The sequence below is a fragment of the Lonchura striata genome, chromosome Z (genome assembly GCF_046129695.1).
Source record: "Lonchura striata isolate bLonStr1 chromosome Z, bLonStr1.mat, whole genome shotgun sequence".
Lineage (NCBI taxonomy): Eukaryota > Metazoa > Chordata > Aves > Passeriformes > Estrildidae > Lonchura > Lonchura striata.
The window spans coordinates 22,118,235-22,137,989 of NC_134642.1; the positions used below are offsets into that span (position 1 = coordinate 22,118,235).

The following is a 19,755-nucleotide window of genomic DNA, read 5'->3' on the forward strand; positions in this document are numbered from 1 at the left end:
AGCAGACAGAATTTTTGGTAAACAGATGCAATTCAAGGTATGAAAACATTTCTTATCAGTTCAGTTATCAAGCACTGTGTTTTTCAGGACCTGTTTCAAGAAAGTAATTTCCTTGTGGCTTTAGCAGGGCTTTAGCATGCACCTAACAGCTCAGTAAACACTTGTGTGTCTTACTAAATTATTTTTGCAGTCAGAACAATACTGACTAATATAGACACTAACTTTTCAACTCCCTCCAAAGATAAGGAGAGTCACAGAAAGTGCTGCAAAACTCGTAGCTATTCAGAGTCTGGGGTGACATAAAACATCCTACTGTGAATGATAAACTGTTCCTTATATATGAATAATGCTATGGCCTATCTTAGTAGATTTGCATTGCTTTGAAATACTACCATTTAGTAGGAGTGGTTTCTCTTTAAAAAAGGCAAAAAAAAGATGTGGGTGGAAACAATGGTGAAGTATAAAATTGCTATGGGCATCGGTGGTAGCAGGGAAGCATTTTTTTAAATACCTAAGCACAATGGCAAATATATTGGGGTAAATTATAATGAAAAGGTTTTGTAAGGATTTTTTTCCTTCTAGTTCACTGTTTTAAATTTAGTGCAATCTGGAAGTGACTTTTAAGGATGATAGTTACTAAATTCAATGAAATTATTTAATTCTGTGTCTATACCTAGACAGGCTTTCATATCCACTGAGAGTCCAAGGCTAAGAGATAAAAAAAAGTGAACTAGATAAAGACATTAAAATCTTAAACTTGATATACAGTGAAGCACTGGGTGTTCTGGTTCTGATAGTTAAAAAAATTAAAAAGAAATGGGAAAGAGAGACAAAGGTTACTTCTGTTTAAAGTAAATGAGACGAGCTTGTGTTATAATTAATGTATTTGGGAAAAGTAGATATTGGGGAGAATATAATGCTCAGTCTTCACTTAGTCATCCATTTTTTTCATCTCTATTTAAGATGAGCTGAAAAAACAGGGTTTCAATAGTCTTTGTTATCAGATTAGATTTGTATGAAGCAACACTGAAGGACTTCTGGTTTTCATTTTTAATATGCTTAAACAGAGGAAAGTAGACTGACACAAATAAAAGCAGTCTTTAACAATAAGACTCTGTTATTTTGGTATCACAAAAAGCTGTATAGTGCTGCTGTAATGTAAATTGTGCATTAAGAGCTCAGTATCAGGTGCTTATGTGGCATTTCTGATCCTTTGTAAGTGATGGAGGACCCCATTCTCCATATTCTTCATAGATTAGTATCTGTTGTTGAGATGGCAGCTGATGGGACCTAATCCACCTGTCAGTGTACATACAACTTGCACTGATGTACGTGACTGCAAAGATGATGGGGGCCTTAAGAGGTTACCACATTGTCTGAGAGTTTATTTCTATGCCCAGTAGGAATTTGGATTGCAGAGTTTTAAATTGATTTAATAAAGGATTTTTTAATACTATTTTTATCTTTGGCATCATTAAAATACCTAAAAATATTTTAATGCCAGAAAAAAATAATTTTAATTAATTTTAATTTTATTTTTCTGTGCTTCTGAAGACAATCTGCTTTTTCTTAATACATACTCTCATCCATAGATAGTTAATTCCTTTATCAAATTGTAGAACAAAAGTGTGATTTAGCATTACTTGCAACTTCCAGATTGGCTTGCTGGGGTATTAGGGGAGCTGATGACTCTCCCTTAATTTTCAAGAGATTATGTGATGATTTTAACTTCTTCTTTCTCATAGCAGTATTTAAAGTAATATTGTCAGAATGTGGGTGACACTATTCTGCTGCGTCACCTGGGAGGCATGGTGTCATACTGGCACAATATCTGTCTGAAACTATGTAATTGAACTTCTCTTTATTACCACAGTTAAGATTTCATGCCTCAGAACATATACTTCATACAAAATTCAGATTCAATGGATGCTGTACTTGAAAATTTGTATTTTCTGAAAGCAGGGATGCTTTTTTTATGGTTCTCCTAAAACATTTAAATATTTGAAAACAAGCAACATTTTTTTAACTCATAAACAGCCTTGAAAATAGTAAAAGCAGATACCAGCATACAGGCTTCTGTCAGCTTTGTCAAGAAGATCCTGATGTGATGTGGAATGAACTGGCTTTTTTCAAAAGGGGGCACAAATAGCTGCTGATTGAGAAGTGAGTTTGTTTCTTAAATGGTGTTTAAGTAAAGAAACATACTGGTTTTATTCTAAAGTGCTTTACAGGCCATACAAGAGGAATTCTTTGCAAAATTCCATTATAAAAACATCTACCAGAAGCAGGAAAGGAAAACATCAACTCTTTTTTTTTTCCTTCCTTCGCTCTCCCCCTTAAATCAGTGACAAGTTACAAGTTTGCTAGCACTAACAGAAACTGTATTCCATGATCTAGGGATTGTGTTAATTAATGTGGCTCTCATCTGTTGGAGGTGTCGCTCTTCATTAGCCTGTATTTTACACACTGCCGTGCTTCATTTTTGGAATGAGGTGGTGAGGGGATAACCTAGCCAGCCATCCTTGTTTGATCTCTGTGATACATACGCAATGCAGAATGCCTCAGCTCTCTTGGTTCCCTGCCCTGTCCTGCTAATCCCAGCTGAGCTCATTATGGTGTAGCCTTGCTGCTACTCCTGGAGCCAGAGCTGTCCAAGCTAATTACTGGTAGCAGCAGAGCTGCCTGTTAAGGGTCTGGTGTGGATCTGCTAACATGGTCCTTGGTAGTGACCTGCAAAAAGCACGAGGGAGTTGCTCTCTTTCTTGCTGTGCATAGCCTGTCCTTTGGGTTTAGTGCTGATCCCTTCACACAGCTCTTTCAGCTGTAGTAAGTGTAAAACTTGGTGAAGGAAACTCTTACTTTAGAAAACATACAGTTTGCTGCTTTGATCTCATAATTCATAGGCTATTACGCTCAGCCAGGCAAAGTAAAAAAATGTCCTTTTATACTAGACAAAAGGAAGTTAGTATGGTATAATTAGCCCTTTGCTGTGATTTAACACTTTCTGTAAGTGACTATGATTTTTTGTTTTAATTTAAGAATCAAGACATCAGAAAAAGTTTTATTCAGACTTTTTGTCAGCATTAAAAAAAAAGTGTTTTCCCAATGGATCACAATATAAGCCCATTTTGTGGCAATACCATGAAGGCTGCTTTTACAGAATTTCAACAGCATCAAATTGTTTTGTTCTATGTAAGTCCTTGTGTTGACCATAATCTCAATTAGTGCATTATAGGCAATGTTGCCAGTACCTGTATTACATGGGGTATTCTTATATCTGCCACTTAAAATTGTGTGCCTGTTCTTGTCACTTCATTGTCACCTCTTTTTGCTGTTTTGAAGATATAACAACAAATTATCACATGAAATTATTTTGTGGGTTTTCATTTTTTATTTTTATGTAGGAAAGAACACTTTCTTGCCAGGTATGTAAGTGCATACATGTAATTCCCCTTCCATCACTAGTGAACGCATTCACCACAGACAATAGTAACTCAAGAGCAATTATATAAGCCTCTTTTTTCATACAGAGCCATGCAAGAGAGATTGCTTATATATTGTGCACATGCTGAAGGTTGGTACAGTTGGACTGCTTTTCTAGAGTTCCTGTGCAGTCACCTTTATGGGAACACCCTTATTTCTTGTATGTTGCAGATCATTGACCTTGACTAGACTGTGGTGATGTGTCATGAGCAAACAGTTGTGCTCTTCAAGATACAGGATTTGTAAGACAAAATGGGTTCATAGCTGTCCAAGGATTTAGTAAGAAGGCAGTGTAGCATTGTGTTCATTAAGGTGAACTCCTTGTGTGGATTTAGGTGCCGTCTGTTCCTTAGGGTAGTATCACTTCCTGTTGAAATAAGAAAGAGATTAATGCATAATTGCAGGGTTTATATCTGTCTTTCTCTAATAGTGACAATCTTTAATTTGTTGAAGGAAGTCACCATTTCAGGATTTTAGCTCATTTTCTTAAGAAAGTCAATACTAAATTTATTGTACTTTTTAGATATATGGCTAGAGCTTCTTTATATTGCTTCTATTGTTTTTTAAGTTCTATGGATAAAGGACATGATTTGTGGAGCTGGACCAGTTGCTTACATGTGTAATATTACAGGCAGTGTTAAGAAAATCAGGTTAGCCCATAGCTTTGTGAATGCACTTAACTGGCTAGTACATACTGATTATCTTAAGTTGATGTAGATCATACATAAACCAAAAACAATGTACCATTTCTTAAAGAAGAGTGTAGGGATTTTATTTTGGTACAAGTTTTAACTTTGAATAGGTAAAATTTCTCTCTGGCTAAACCAAAGAGTGAATGTCTCGAAAAGAGGATTATTTGTTATTGCTTGTTTATATATTTAATTGTAAGAAAGACTTTCTCTCCCATCTTCTGAGGGATAGAGCAGTGAGGTAAAATGTCTTTAATATGCACATACATTTGTTATGGTTTTAGCTCTCCCCTGGACCCACACCAGAGGCTTCATGACTCCCTTCCAGAGGAACTCAGAACTGGAAACAGCAATACAGACGTGGCCTCACCAAGGCTGAGCAGAGAGGCAGGATCACCTTTCTCAGCCTTCTGGTAATGCTCTTCCTAATGCACCTTCAGGACACACTGCTGGCTCATGGGCAACTTGTTGACCTGAAGGACTCACAGGTCCCACTCCACAGAACTGCTTCACTGCACATCCAGTTGTTTTGTTTCCTGATTGCAAGCTGGCTAATTTAAATTATTTTGGCTTTTCCGTGTCAAAAGCTATTTAGCTGGAGCATAGGAATACCCTGTCCCTTTGGCCTTTAGACACAGATTTTGGAAACGTATAGATGACTGAATATAAACTGTTATGGAATATAAACTAGTGGAATCTTCACAATTTTACATATTTCATTCTTTTTTTTAAAGATAAGTAATTTTTTTTCTGGCAAGCTTCCACTTACATTTTTACCAGTCACTCTATCAACTGTTTTCCAGTGAGAGGGTTCTGTCAAAGATAATGAGATTGATGTTTTTTAATTGTTAAGCTTGTCTCTAGAACATTCCTTACCTGTGTCCACCAGATCTTGTAATTTCCTGCATCCTAGCTTACAGACAAATTTGAGGACTTAATGTGTTTTTTTATATCAGATGTGTTTGTGTTTTTCCTTTGTTCCTTCATATTTAATCAGACATGTCTTGTACTTTGGTGCCCGCTCATATATGATGGAATTGTGTCATATTAAAAACATGAGTCACACAGCTAAACATTTTTTTCATAATACAGAAGCAGATAAATGCAGAATTAAAGTTGCATTAATGATAAAATTTGGGTGTTGTCAGGGGCAAAAATTGCAGCGAGATGGTGGAGAAAGTTAAGGAGTCTGTGTTAGCTTCCCTTTGTATTGTTGCTTGCACAGAGCTATTGCTTGCCTTGCTGTTGGATCAGAATGATTTCTGTAGATTATTTGGTTTAGAAATGATTAGTTGTACGTGTGGTAAGCGTGCTGCCTGCAGAAGAACTGTGTTTTTCTTATTCCTCTGTTTGGCCTAGACAAAAGATCTTCAGCATTCAGATGGAAATGTCTGATTTATTAGTCTTACAGATATGCATGCACGTATGAAAGCAAAGTACTAAGTGTGTGTCATATTAAACTGTACAGAATGTTCATAGATGAAGCCTGTGAACCTACAGTCAGTAATACCAAAGCACACTGATTGCTGATAACATGTCAGATTGCTATTTTAAGAGAATAAGGAGTGAGTAATGAAAATAAGTTTCTCTATAGTACGTTCTGTGAAGTTCTGGGATTTCTGGTAAAGGTAGCAGTGCTTGGTACATTCTGGCAAACATAATTCAACATACACTGCTAATTTTCCACTTGCCTTTGCATAGTTCTGACTTTGGAAGGGACATTATAAATTTTTATTATTCCATGTATCTCAGCTTTGATAATACCATATGGAACTTCAAGAACTGAATTTTGAAAAAACATAGAAACACTTGTTTCAGAGAGTACAAATAATACTTTACAACAAACGTTATTAAACATTGTTTATGTATTCTTGCTTTTTCTTTTCAACTCTTTCCTAAAGTATCCTGTTTTGTAATTCTAGAAAGTCAAATGTGGTGCTTAGCAGACCTTTATTGTGACCCAGCATGATTTTTGTGTTAAACTACTTAGTTTTCTTTTGTTGTATGAGGCAGAATATGAAAATATGTTCAAAAGTTTAACCTATCCTAATGCGTTGGAATATTTTTATAATTTCTAAGGAATTCAGAATGCATTTTCTAAGAATTATTGTTGTATTTGCCTTTTTCCAAACACAGTAAGGTGCATGTAAACATGTAATCATCAAAATTTTCCATAATCTCAAATGCTTCAGTAGGAGAAATAAAATAAGTAATTTGTTTTTATCCTTACTTTGCATTATGGAAATCAGCTCCATACTAACAGCAGTGTGTAGGCAAGAGACTTTAGTGTATTGTCATATGAGGTTTATAAAGGTTAAAAGGACTGATACAAGAACAAAATTCTCTTGATATTCCTATGATGGGTGATGTACCCTCTTTTCTGTGTTATGTTGATGGCAGTGGTACTCCAGTCTTGGCTCTTGAGGTTGTATCTGTTTTGAACTAATGACAGGTACAAATAGTGTTTATGAGGCTGTTCTGATGGTCTTATTTTAAAAGAATGGAAACCTTCAAATTTGTATAATAAACACAATTCACACAGTGTAACATTTATATTTTTGTTAAACACTTATATAAATAAGATGGATTTTGTGCTTCAGTGAAAGAAATTAAAGATAGATAAAATTTTAGGCATGGGTTTCTACCATCCTTTTGCAAACTAAAGGTTATGCTGCATGTTGAAACTATCTTAGTCACTAGTGCTTCTTTGAGTGTGGAGTGATCATTGACTTGAAATATATCTCAAAAAGCACTCTTGACAACTGTGACACTATTCACTATTTTGTTACGTGAGCAGACATTGGACTGTTGAGGGGGGAGTTGCTTTTATCTTTTTTTTTTTGCTCCTGAATGTGGGCTGTAAATCTGGAAGACTTTACTTAGCAACAGCAGATACCTCTTCCTGCAATTTTCATCCATCCTAAGAGCAACTGAATTGGGAAACAAGAAGGATAAAGACATATTTCTGGGAAGTGGATGCACAAGGAAGATAGATAGCTTAAATACTCTATGTAGTTAAATACTTCATTTCCTTAGTTAATTAAGACTACAGATTCTTAGTGTAAACTGTAAGTTTACAAAATTTTTCCTGTAAAGGAATTCCAGTAAATCATTCTGGATAGGGTGAATAATCACAGAGTGGGAGTAATGCTAGTACTTTTTCCTTTACTCTTACCTTGGTAGTGTTATCCTCAGACATATCTAATGCTTTCTGCTCTCTCACTGTCTATATCAAACACCTGCTCCCAGGTTTGCTCTCATTTTCCAAGGCTGTCATAAATATACAGACCCATGAAAAGAGCATTTTTTGCCTTTACTCCAGGCAAATGTACTTGAATCATAATACTGTAGGTAGAATCATTTGCTGTGACAAATTTCTGTCTGAGAAGTATTTCATCTGTAAAACTTGGATATCCAAGTTTCTGCCTGTTTTGGTTCTCCTGTCTTGAAATAATTTTAGAGTAGTAGAAAACTAAAATGAATTTTCCATTATGACATAGAAGACAATTTTTGACAGCCTCGTCCTATATTTTCTATATGGGCTTTTTACAGAAGTATGTGTAATGTGCATGTGTGTTCTACTCTTGTTTTACAGAGTGGAATTTTTAGCCTTCTAAAAATTAGAAAAGAAGAGAAGAAAGAAGAGAAAGTGCTGTTCAGCTTTGCTTACCTAGATGTTTCTCTGTTGATGTATTGTCTTTCTTCTCAAACACCTTTCTTTTCTGAGGGAAAGAAAACAGAGCTGCATCTGCTGTCCTATTTTCCTTGCAAGGATTATTAGGCTATTTAATTTAAGCTTTGGATAAGAAAAAATTTCTTTGACATTATGTTGACCCGGTCTCTTTAGAACTTATTTTTGGTTACTGTAATAAGCAGTGCTGCTGTCCCTTTTTAAGTACTGTGATAAAGTGTACACAAAGCTTGGTTAGCAGTCTTTTTCTGTGTGATTTTTTTTTCTTCATTTGGCTTTCCTGTCTTTAACAGTCTTCCGTGACTCTGGAGGAAAATGGTTGAAAAGGCAATAGTTAACCTTGTGGACTCAGAGGAAGGCTTCCCTGACTGCAGCAGCTCCTGGACTAGCCCCCTGATATCTGTCCATACCAGCAACAATGTGCATTAGGAGATTGTGGTTGGTTGTGCTTATTTCTCCAAAGAGTCATCCTGCTGCAGTCTTTACAACATGTAATCCTTGGGAAGGAGTCCGTTTCCTCAGTGGGTTGTTCCATCTTATGTATTCAGCTCTATTAGAAATTAGATTCTCTGCATGGTTTTATTTTCCACTTAAAATTCCCTGGGACCAATGGGAAAAATGTCTTAGTGTTTGTTTGGATGTTTATTTTAGACTGCCATGAGCTTGCTCTCTTAATTCCTTTTATCTGTATGCAGGGGAGTGTAGGAGTCTCCTGCTTGTCTTACCTATGAATGCTGAAAGCTGCTGATGAGCCATGGCTGACTTCTGGGATGTGTATTACTCAAGAGGCAGTTGTTTGCTAGAGGACTAACTAGAGTCTTCTGGCAATGGGTTAACCCAGGGTCAGCAACTCTGGAGGGAAGGAGCCCTTTAAACTCATAAGTGCAGAGAGAAAGTTTATGCTATAGTTCAGGCTGTCTTTCTCAATTACCTTTTCTTTAATGCATTGAGGCCCAAGTGCACATGTGTACATGTACCTTAGATTTGGAGTTGTGTGAGGGCTCCTGATGGTATCTTTAGAACTGCTGACAATTAAAAATGATGAGTACTAGGATTTTTGTTATAGCAAGAGGGTATATTTTGCAGAAGCCCTGCTTATATGCAGATGGTGGGAGCAATTCTCCTATTCTAATAATTTGATAAGTAAGCAACTGTTACAAAGAATTTCTTGCTGATGCCTAGCTATAATCTAAAAGAAATTGGAAGTAATTATTTTAGCGTAAATGATTCTATAGCACAGTTTTAAATATGCTACCTCTTCCTATATTCAAAATCAGTGAGTATTAAAAAAAATCCTACAAAAAGGAGGAGTAATCAAAAGTCTTATATTGTGAAAAATAGAGCCCAGACTATTGTATCATACTGAAAACATCAGATTCTGTAATTGTGGGTCAAGGTCAGTATTTTCAAAAATGCGTGCAATGCCACCATAAACTATTATCTGCATAGATTTGATCTCTGTTGATTTCTCATTTTAATACTGCCAGGTGAGACTGTGGCAATCATAGTTGGGGGATAAAAATGAAGTATTTGTACATAAAACAGGATGCCACAGGGTTTCCTGGTCTTGATGGTCCATTTTTATATGTGTTATAAGTAAGAGAGAATGACTTTTATAATTAAATTAATTGTAGTAAACAAAATACTTTGAGGTTGTTCTCAGGATGTAAAAACACATGATTAGAATTCTGGCCTGCTGTATTAGAAGATCCTGATTGTCTTCTAGGAAATGCTAGTAGTAGTAGTAGTAGTAGTAGTAGTAGTAGTAGTAGTAGTAGTAGTAGTAGTAGTAGAAGACTCCTGCTAATTTAGGATGCTGATTCCTCTCAAATCAAGGACTCAGTGTCTCTTTCTTGGAGCTGGAAGTTCTTCTCTGACAACCTGAGTACCTAGGATTGCTGCTGCCCTGTTTCTTGTCAACAAAGCAATCTTTAAAACTACTTTGGAGTAGATTACATTGTCAGAAGGTCAGCTTGTTTTGGAAGCAGGTAAGAAAATGCTTATTGTTGACAAAGACCTACTGAAGAAATACACTAAAATTTACCCGATATACTTAAAAGCAGCATAAACTTTTTTTTTGCAGAAGACTCAAGGCCATTAAGGAGTTTCAGGCGTGCGTGAAGCTGAAAAGCAGTACACTAGTTTCTAGACTTTGTATGGCTTTAAGTCACTTTCCCCCCATCTGATGGGCTATCAGTAAAACTTAGCAACACTGCTAGAAAGTATAAATAAAAGCAAGACATTTCTTCTGGAACAAGTCATAAATTCTGCAGCTTTTCAGTCTGCTAGTTTTTATTACTCTTTCAACTACATTGCAAAACAAGTTGTTGAGGTTTTTTTCTGTCCTTTTAAAAGCTGAAAAGTCTGTGTGGGAGATGAATAGTTATTTCAAAAACCATTTTCAATTAATCTAGTAGACAGACATAGGATTAGTGTAGTCCTAAAATTAGAAATAGCAGTCATGTATGTCACTCATAATTACATAACTTTCATTATTGGCAAATTTGGTATGTTGTTACTGCAAATTTTCAGGATATGTTTTCCAGTTATACAGTCTCCTTTAGGACTCCCTAAACCTTAAATATAAACTAATCAGGACTGTAAAGGCTCCCACATTGCAATCAGAAAAGAGTTGTTTTGACATGATTTGAAAATGTTTTCTATCATTTCAGTTTAAAAAACCAACCCATAGTGATCAAAATAAACCTAGGAAAAAAGTGCATCTAGATGTAGGCCAAGTGATAATTGCAATTTCAACATTGCGGGCTTTTAGAAATGGCTCACTGTGTTAGCATTACCATTAAAGATTTGAGTGTAGACTTAAAGAAACTTTATAAAAGTTGAACTCAGTGGTTACTTGTTTTATTTTGTTCTGAATTGCTGATATGTATTTCTCCTAATATGAATTCCTGATATGAATCACCTTTGCCTGGCATTATTTATATATGTGTTATTTGTGTAAATTTACAGAGACAATTCTGAACAATTTTTGTATTACTTTTAAAACCCATCAAATTTAGTTAAATTTTATTTCAAATTTTTCCATCAATTTATTAATGGATAAAACCCTATTTAGGGAATTCTGTCTTTTCAACACCCTGCAAGGTTTCAACTAATCCCTATATCAATAAATAAGATTGTATAAGTTGTCAAAATAGTTCACAGTATTTGATAAACACTTGTACAAGGTTTGTAGCTGATATTCCTCTATTACTTTAAAATATATCCCAGGAACTTCCATTCCTAAAAGTTCAGTCAAATACTAGAATGAGTACACAACAGAAATGTGACAGAGACAATAAAATGCAGTAGTAGTCTTTGACTTTGTCAAGAGTCAAAGTGTTAAAATGTGAATTTATGAGCTGGAAGAGACCAGTTAATAGTCACACTTATTTGCTTTGTCTTTTCTCTTGATGAGCATATTTTCATTGTATTCAAACACCATCATTCATCCTTGAATTATAGTTCAAAGGTTTCGCTTCTCTGAGTCTACAGAACAAACTTTTCCATAGAAAAGTTCTTTGTTTTTCTTTTGTGTTAACCACAGACTTAATTTTGAGTTCTGCATTGCTATATGTATTTCAATGTAGAACTTGACTGTTTTTGTGATATTGTATATGGTTTCCTTAGCAACACTTGAGTTCCTAGAAGTAGCATACTCTTCCTTTTGTATGGGAGTTTAATCTTTAAATGAACTTCAGTTTCTAGTTCTTCCTTATTTATTGCAAAATGCTTAGGAATTTGAGGGGTTTTAATAATGTTTAGTAAACATAATTTTAAGATTGTGTTTATGAGATGCTGACAGGAATAACACAAATACAACCATACAGGAATAGAATTTTAAAATTTCAATTTTAAAAAGACAGATAATTGATTCTCCTCAAAAAATACCGATTTATATATTTCATATGCTGTATGTATTTCCTTGCGCAAGCAAAAAGATTATAGGGTGAAGAATAAAACTGAAACACACTCTGCTTGTCACCTGATACATTGTCATTGGGGGACTTGTGAAAGGGTAAACTGAAAGCATCCTCCATGTTTGATGTTACTGCTTGCCAAAGCAGGCAGTTGACTGCAAATTTTTGTAGGTTTGTGCTTCTGCAGTTCCTTAATACACTCATTGCTGAATTTCCCTCCTAGGAAAGAAAGTTGTGCTCAAATACTCATGCCACTTATTATTGTAATTGGAAGTAGGAATTGTACTAAACCTAATCTGCAAAATAAACTTACAATTTCTTTCACTTCATTTAGTGACTACTGGATTTATTGAAAGAAAAAGTTATTTGATATCCAGTGTAAAAAGTTTAAAGTATACTTTGTTTTTTTCTTTTTAAAATCAAACTTGTAGTTATAGTAATGGTAAAATTTGAAATCCATAGAAAATCCTGGGAGAAGAAAATTTGTATAAACACAGTTAAATGGATATTTACATACAGCATTTCTTGCCTAGTCTTGAAACATCATCTACTCTCAGTGTTTGTATTGTCAAAAGATGGAGAAGACAAGTACTAATATTCACAGCTTTAGTTTATATTTCTATGTCTGCTGTCTGCAATGAGCTTAGGAACACTTCAGGCAGAAACTAGTTTCCCACAGTTGAAATACCTCAAAAAATTCTATCTCTCAGTCTTAGTTTGTGTCTTGGATAGTTTCAGATGACATTAACATGGTGGCCTTTCCTCAGCACCTGCTAAATCAAACACAATGGTCAGAGGAATTCCCTTTTCAGTTAGGGCCTAAACATGACACATTTCTTCTTTTCATTGTTTGATGTGTTAATTGAATGTGGATGATACAAAAACTGGTGCAGTTATCCACTGAGCATATGCTTAAGATAATAACAGCAAATATTAGCTTAATCTGCTAAAATAGGTTTCAAAACTCTTGTTCATAATAGCTGAAATTTGACTGTGAGTCACTCTCCTGACTATAGTTCCACTAGGTTAGTGGTCTTCATCACACACAGAACTTGGTTTTGATCTTTTGAGTTGCAGGAATGCAGAGGCAATTCTTCTTTTACCCTCATTAAATGACAGAAGCATCTCATGTCACTGGAATCTGCAGCTGGATCATAGGTGCTTTTAGATACCTAATTTGCTTCGTAAAAGAGTTGTATTTGAATTGTTTAAAAGTGGTTTGCCAGACATAGTTCATCAAATACAATCCCACTTTTGGGTAAAAACACACCAAGATAATTATCTTCAGACTAATTTAAATTATTTTTTTGAGAGGGAGGGAGAATATCAGAAAAATTGTTCAATTTTTAGCTATTAAGCTGGCATATCTGTTTGAGACACTGAGAGAGATAATGCTGTAAACAAAAGACTGGAAAGCAAGCATTTTCCCCCACCCTTGCTTTTTGCCACTGTGTTCTTTCAAGAGTAATTTCTTTCAGTGTTGAATTATACTTCAGCAGTTTTCTGTGGCTTCTTCAGTTGCCATGAATTCCTTGACATTCCTTCTTTCTTTGAAATTTTTTACTTGAATCTTCTGTGATGCTTCTTTCAAGTGATCTTGTTCACTTGTTCTTGAGGAATGTACCAATTACAGAGCCTCTGCAAAGAGCCGTGCTCTTCAAGAAGACCTCTCTGTACAAAAACTACAGTCTATGGTGCTTTTATGGTTAATTTTTTAGAACTGGACTAGATGTGTATGTCTTGTTATAATGCATATACAGTGCTTTTTTTTTTTTCTTTTTACAAGTTCTAGCTAGAGAGTTTAAAGGTTTTATTGTCTTGTGCTTAAGATTTAAAAAGTGTGATCAGAAATCAGTTTCCAGATTATTTAAACACTTAAAAATTTGCTCAGTGCAAGCATGTTGGCCTTGAGCAGCCTAATATTTGCATTCTAAATTAAAACAATTAGTGAAGAGAATATCAGCGGGCTTCAGATGTTAGAAATAATAAAATAAACCAACTAACTAACTAATTAGGATGGGAGGTGATAGGATAGATTAGGATGACAGTAATTGGTTCAAAAAGGCATGCTAAATCTGTTTTGCCTTCCCAAGATCAAGAAAATGAAACTCAGAATGTGGGTAGCAGTTGCCCCAGTGGCGTGCAGCTTATTCAGTTTGGTGTAGTGTGACATGTATGATTTCCAACATATAAGATATTTTATTCTGTCAGCCACAAAGAGCACAACTCTAGAGAAGGAAGAACTCACTAGGAGGAACTGAGTCTCTTAAATGAAACCATGAGTGAAATATGAGACCTGCTTTCTAACTGATGTGATAATATCCTCTTGCACCAAGAATGGTCCTGCAATAAAGGAATTCTTCTCAGGATACGAGGAAGTGGGTAGTGGTAGTCAGAAGTTTTCTTTCATCCTATCATCATAAAACATATGGCTAACTTCTGGACATTGTGATGCCTCTTTGCTATACTTAATCTATTTACATAGGTGTTTCTCTTGGAGGAGCCTAAAACAAGACACAGCCACATGTGCCATCTCAGAAGTGCTGAGTAGAAACAATTCTGTAAACTGATTGCTGACTTCACCACAAAGTCATGTTGCTGATAATGTTCATCATATTGGTTCAGAGGACAGAAGTTTTTTTTTCTGCAATGCTGCTCTTGAGCCAGTTGGTCTTTTAGCATGTCCTCTTTCAAAGTTTTTCTAAGCGGACTTTGCCTTAAGTGAACTTCATGAAGTTCCAATCAGCCATTTTTTTTCTTCCAATGAAATCTCAGTAAGCAGTGATCCAGCCCTCTACAGAGCTCTCAGTTGCTTCCCTCAGTGTTATATAATTTGTGAACTTGCTATGAGGCACTCTAGCACATCTCTGAGGTTGTTAATAACGACAGTAAACAGTACTGGCTCTGTAATGGATCCCTGAGGAAAGCTTATAATTGCTAGCTACTAGTTCTACTCCATATGACAGGTCATCACCCCTTTAACCTAACAGTTTATCCAGTTTTATAGACAACTTATCTAATTTTCAATTCAGATCTCAAATCTTTGACAATAAGGAGATGAGAGACCATCTCAAATACCTTGCCAAATTCAAGGTATATGCCTGCTCTCCCTTTATTTTTAGAGTCATCTCTTACAGATGCAGTGAGGTAGGTAAAGAAAGATTTTTCCATTGTGAATGTGTACTAGTTATTTTTAGTCACCTTGTCTATTAGGTGACTGGACATTATTTCCAGGATGATTTGCTCTGTGACTTTGCTAGGGAAAGAAGGAAGGCTTTATTGGATCTATGTAACTTTTTTGTTTGTTTGTTTAATTTAAGTACTATCAGAAGAGAGTGGACCAAATCAATTGGCCTAGGGATACTCACTTTCCAGAAAGGAAACCATATAAAAATGCAGCGAGTAAAAAAAAATCTTCAACCCCTGAACACTAAAGCAAGTAAAGAAACATTTGTTGGAGACTGTTAAGACAGTGTAGCTGAAACCCTCCTGAAATATATGCTACAATTTGAAAAAGTTAAAATAAAATAGTTCCAAACTGAGCCCTGTCCCCAAAGAGTCTTAAGGAGCTCTTCTAGAGACTGCAGAAGTTTTTATGGCTCTTACATGGAAAAGGTCAGCATTTAAAACTTAAGCTTGTGTTGTTGAGAAGCAGATAGGACCAGTAAACAGAGATAGGACAAAGGCAGGTGGGAAGTTGAGAAGCCTAAAAAGACTCTTGAAAAGTGGTTTTCAAAGCTGAAGCTATTACAGTAAAATTTTGCTTAAATAGAATGAAAAAGACGACCATAAGGAAGTTCATAGGTTTGCTTAATGATAACAGTGTAAAATCCTACACTGGGTTTACAAGGCCTGAAAGAACAGTCTTTTCCTTAGTCAGTATTTCATATTAGATGATCATTAAGATGTCTTTCAACCCAAACCATGCTGTGATTGTATGTTTCCATGTTAATGGAAGATGAAGATGCCAACAACTTGTGTATGCTTTGTAGCAGATAGATCAAAGGCATTAGACCTATTTGAAGTATCTGTACAGCAATTATGTGTTCAAGTAGAATAATCGCTTGTAAATATATTGAAGTCTCTTCACTCATGGAGGTGTGAAGAAACTGAAGTATGAAATTACTCTAACTAAACTGTTAACAGCCAATGGACTGGCATGTTGCCCCTGTAACTCCCATCTACTGAATGGGCTCCAGAGGGAGCTGCAGTAACATGGCTGCTTCCATGTTCTGGAGATGGCAGTCAGTCTTTTGGAAAAAGAGGGTGAAAGGGAGAAGGTAAATAAAACAAAACAAAACAACCAAACAACCAAAAAAAAAGCACCTTAGAGATAAATATTACCAAGCACAGATCAACACAGTTTTACTGGGGAAGCATTATTGTGGCTCCTCTAAAGGGAAGTCCTGCTTCATTTACCTGCTGGAATTGCAGAAGGTTGACAATAACTGTGTATTAACAGTAATCTGATCTGTTTTTTCTCAATTGCCTTTAACAAAGCTCCTCATGAAAGGTTATAAATAATTTTTTTTTGTTCTGGAATTGGAGGAAACTTCCTTTTAGCAAACTGGGAATCAGTTAAAGCAGAAAAAAATAAACAGTAGTGCTTGTGTGCCACTTCCAGGGTGAAAAGTTGGAATCACACTGCAGAAACTCTTAGGCTTTTAGTCTTTCTTGACTAGCATCTGCTTTTGCCTCTGTGAGAGGCATAGTACTGCTGATGGTTAGACTTGGCACTGGCTAACTGATGTGGGCATTCATAACATTCATGCAAGCCAGTCATTGACTTGGATAGGTTGAATCTTGTATTGCACATAGAAATTTTTGGTTTGGACTTGACTAAAATTTTTCCATCTTAGATATAGCATAACTTCACTGGAGATCATTTAATAGATAAATTAATTTCTTTGGAGTTATTAGTCAGTTATTAGTCAGTTATTCTGACTATGAACTTCCCCTTAACTTATTTAATATAATTAGTTTACTTCTGCACATCTTTTATCTGCTGAAAGAAAGAAGATATGTATAGAAGTTTACACTTAAAAATCTTGTACAATCGCTATTGCATGCTTATCAGTTTGTGTCTAGAGACACAGTATATATGTTCATAAATGTGTTCATTCAAATAATAATTTTAAAGTTGAAAAATAACTGGTTCAGAAGATAGAGGTTCAGGCAAGAGCCATGTCATGTTGATTTCAGTCTTTAATTACATAAGCAATGTTTTTTCAAGGAAATATCTTGCCATTCAGTGCAAAAAGCTAACATGCTGTGAAGAGCTAAGACAGTGTGGAGACAAAAGCCACAGTAGTCTGTGTAATAGAAACTGATGATGACTGAGATTTGGAGGATGAATGAACAGCAAAGAAAATCAACCTGTGAAGGCAAGTGAGTGATACCAAAAATAGCTGGATATCTTATGTGTCATGCAAAGCAAGTTACTTTAACTTTTCATGTTTATAATTTTCTCTGTAATTTATGTTTTACAGCTGAGTCAGAGGTGCATTTGACTTATAATGTGCTTTAATGTAATGTGTATACCAAAAGACTTTTTTTTTAAATTCTTTTCCTTAAGTTGGCAAATACTTTGGCAAGATTTTTTTTTGTGCCTTATTTCGGAGGGCTAAGTAGGGAAAAGCATACATTTTCTGTGAAGCAGGTGGTGCTGTTTGGATTACAACTGAAATAAGTGAGAACACTAGCAGTCAAACTTTCACAACAGAACTAGAATAATGTGTGTTTGTGAATTAAATGCATTTATATTTTAAACTGCCTATTAAATGACTGTGCTCTGTTCTGTGTGTAGTATGATCTTTGGCTGAAACAGGTGGAGATTTTATTGTTGAAATAGTGTACAACTGTATACATAGAGAATGTGTCAGAAAACACAGGTATAAATAAACAATTTAAATAATGTATTTCTTTCTAGCATTTCCCAATTTGACTTTGAAACTTTAGTATTGGTATCCTACAAACTTTATTTGTATATAATTTTATTACATTGAAAAAGGAGTAATTTACTTTATTGTGTAGACCTCAGCTGGTTGATATTACAGAATAAACTATGTAGTAATATGGTAGTCCATCAGGGTGGAAAATGGGAGGAATTATTTCGTTAATAAGTTTCTTGAATAGTTGCTAGATCATAAGGCATATCTTCACAAGTTTGGCTGGCAGTTTCCCCTGAGACAGAGTATTTTTCTACCTCTTAAAAGGATTCTACCTCCTACTGGTCTTCTTTTAATGTCAAATATTTTTTGTTGCCTAAAAAGATGGGCTGAAACTTCTTAGTGTGACTGTGTCTGAATTTTGGAAATTCAGATGATTTACACATTTTAAAAAGCTGTTGTACAAAGGACTCCTTATGTTTGAAGTAAAGCTAAATGTTGTCAAATTAGAACTAATTCCTGAGTGTTGACGACTTTATTCCCAGTAATACGCTGGTATGGCTTTGGATTAATTTTTGAAATTATTTTAGTGGCATCTTTGTGATTGTGCCTATTTTTTATTTCCTCTTTTGCAGACTGAATCTTGAGGAAGAATTGCATCAGATGAAAATATAGCAATCTGTGAGTAAGTTCACAATACAGGAACTAGGCTTACAGCAAAGAAGGAAAGGCATAGTATTTTATATCTGTGTATGTAGTTTGAATGGCTTGAGCCTGGCTAAATGCCAGGCAGATACCAAAGCCTCTCTGTAACTTTCCTTCACAGCTGGATAGGGGAGAGAAAATACAATGAAGAGTCCGTGGGCTTAGATAGGGACAGAGAGAGATCACACACCAAGCACTGTCATGGGCAAAACAGACTCAGCTTCAGCGTATTAATTAAATTTATTACTAAAAAATCAAAGGAGAAGTAAAAACTGATATTAAAAACACCTTTTTCTCATCCCTCCCTCCTTCCCAGCTCTACCTCCTTCCCCCCAGCAGTGCATGGGGACAGGGAATGGGGGTTATGGTCAAATCACCACGTGTTGTTTGTCCCACTGCTCAGGAAGGAGACTCCTTCCCCTGCTCCAGTGTGGGGTCCCTCCCACAGGAGACAGCTTTCCATGGACTTCTCCAGTGTGAGTCCATCCCATGGCTAAGTCCTCCACAAGCTGCTGCTGGAAAAGTGGGTCACTCTTCCATGGGGTGCACTCCTTCAAGGACAGGCTGCTCCGGCCTGGGTCCCCCATGGGATCCATCACAAATCCTCCCAGGAAACCTGATCTGGTGTGGGCTCCTCTCTCCCCAGGTCTGCAGGTCGCTGCCAGGAGCCTGCTCCAGCACAGGCCTCCCACGGGGTCCCAGCTCCTCTCAGGCATCCCCCTGCTCCAGTGTGGTCTCCTCCACAGGCTTTAGGTGGATCTCTGCATCCTGTGATCCTCCATGGGCTGCAGCTGCTTCACCATGGGCTGCACCATGGGCTGCAGGGGAATCTCAGAGGGAATCTCAGCTCCAGCACTGCTGGAGAACCTCCTGTCCCTCCTTCTGCACTGACCTCGGTGTCTGCAGAGTTGTTCCTCTCACATATTCTCTTTCTGCTCTTCTCTGGCCACAATTACATCTGCAATCACTTTTTTCCTTCTTAAATATTTTCCCATGTTACTGTTAACTCTGACTGGCCCAGCCTTGGTCAGCTTGGTCCATCTTGTAGCTGGCTGGCATTGGCTCTGCTGGATGTGGAAGAAGCTTCAGGCAGCTTGTCACAGAAGCCACCCCTGTAGCTCCCCCACTACCAAAACCTGGCCACTGTAAACCCAGTTTAGTAGTCTGTCAGAATAGTAATTATTTATATAAGGTTATTTTCTCTCTAAAGTTTGATTTCTTTTTCATGAATATTTTGTAATCATATGGTCATCCATGTGATTTGAAAGTATTTTTGATCATTAGTTGTCTACACATCTATTAAGTCAATAACAATTTATATGAATAAATGCACACTAATAAATTTGCAACTAATGTGTGTATTCTACCTATTTATGAAA

The 19,755-nt window shown here is 36.1% G+C and overlaps 1 protein-coding gene across 1 annotated transcript in view; it reads left to right on the forward strand.

Annotated features, from left to right (window-relative positions):
• Positions 1-19,755, forward strand: part of CNTLN (centlein) — a 188,462-nt gene that overhangs the window by 97,727 nt on the left and 70,980 nt on the right. Inside the window, 2 exon segments of the mRNA XM_077790387.1 lie at positions 2,038-2,163; positions 18,307-18,356. Coding sequence (XP_077646513.1) covers positions 2,038-2,163; positions 18,307-18,356 — 176 coding nt within the window.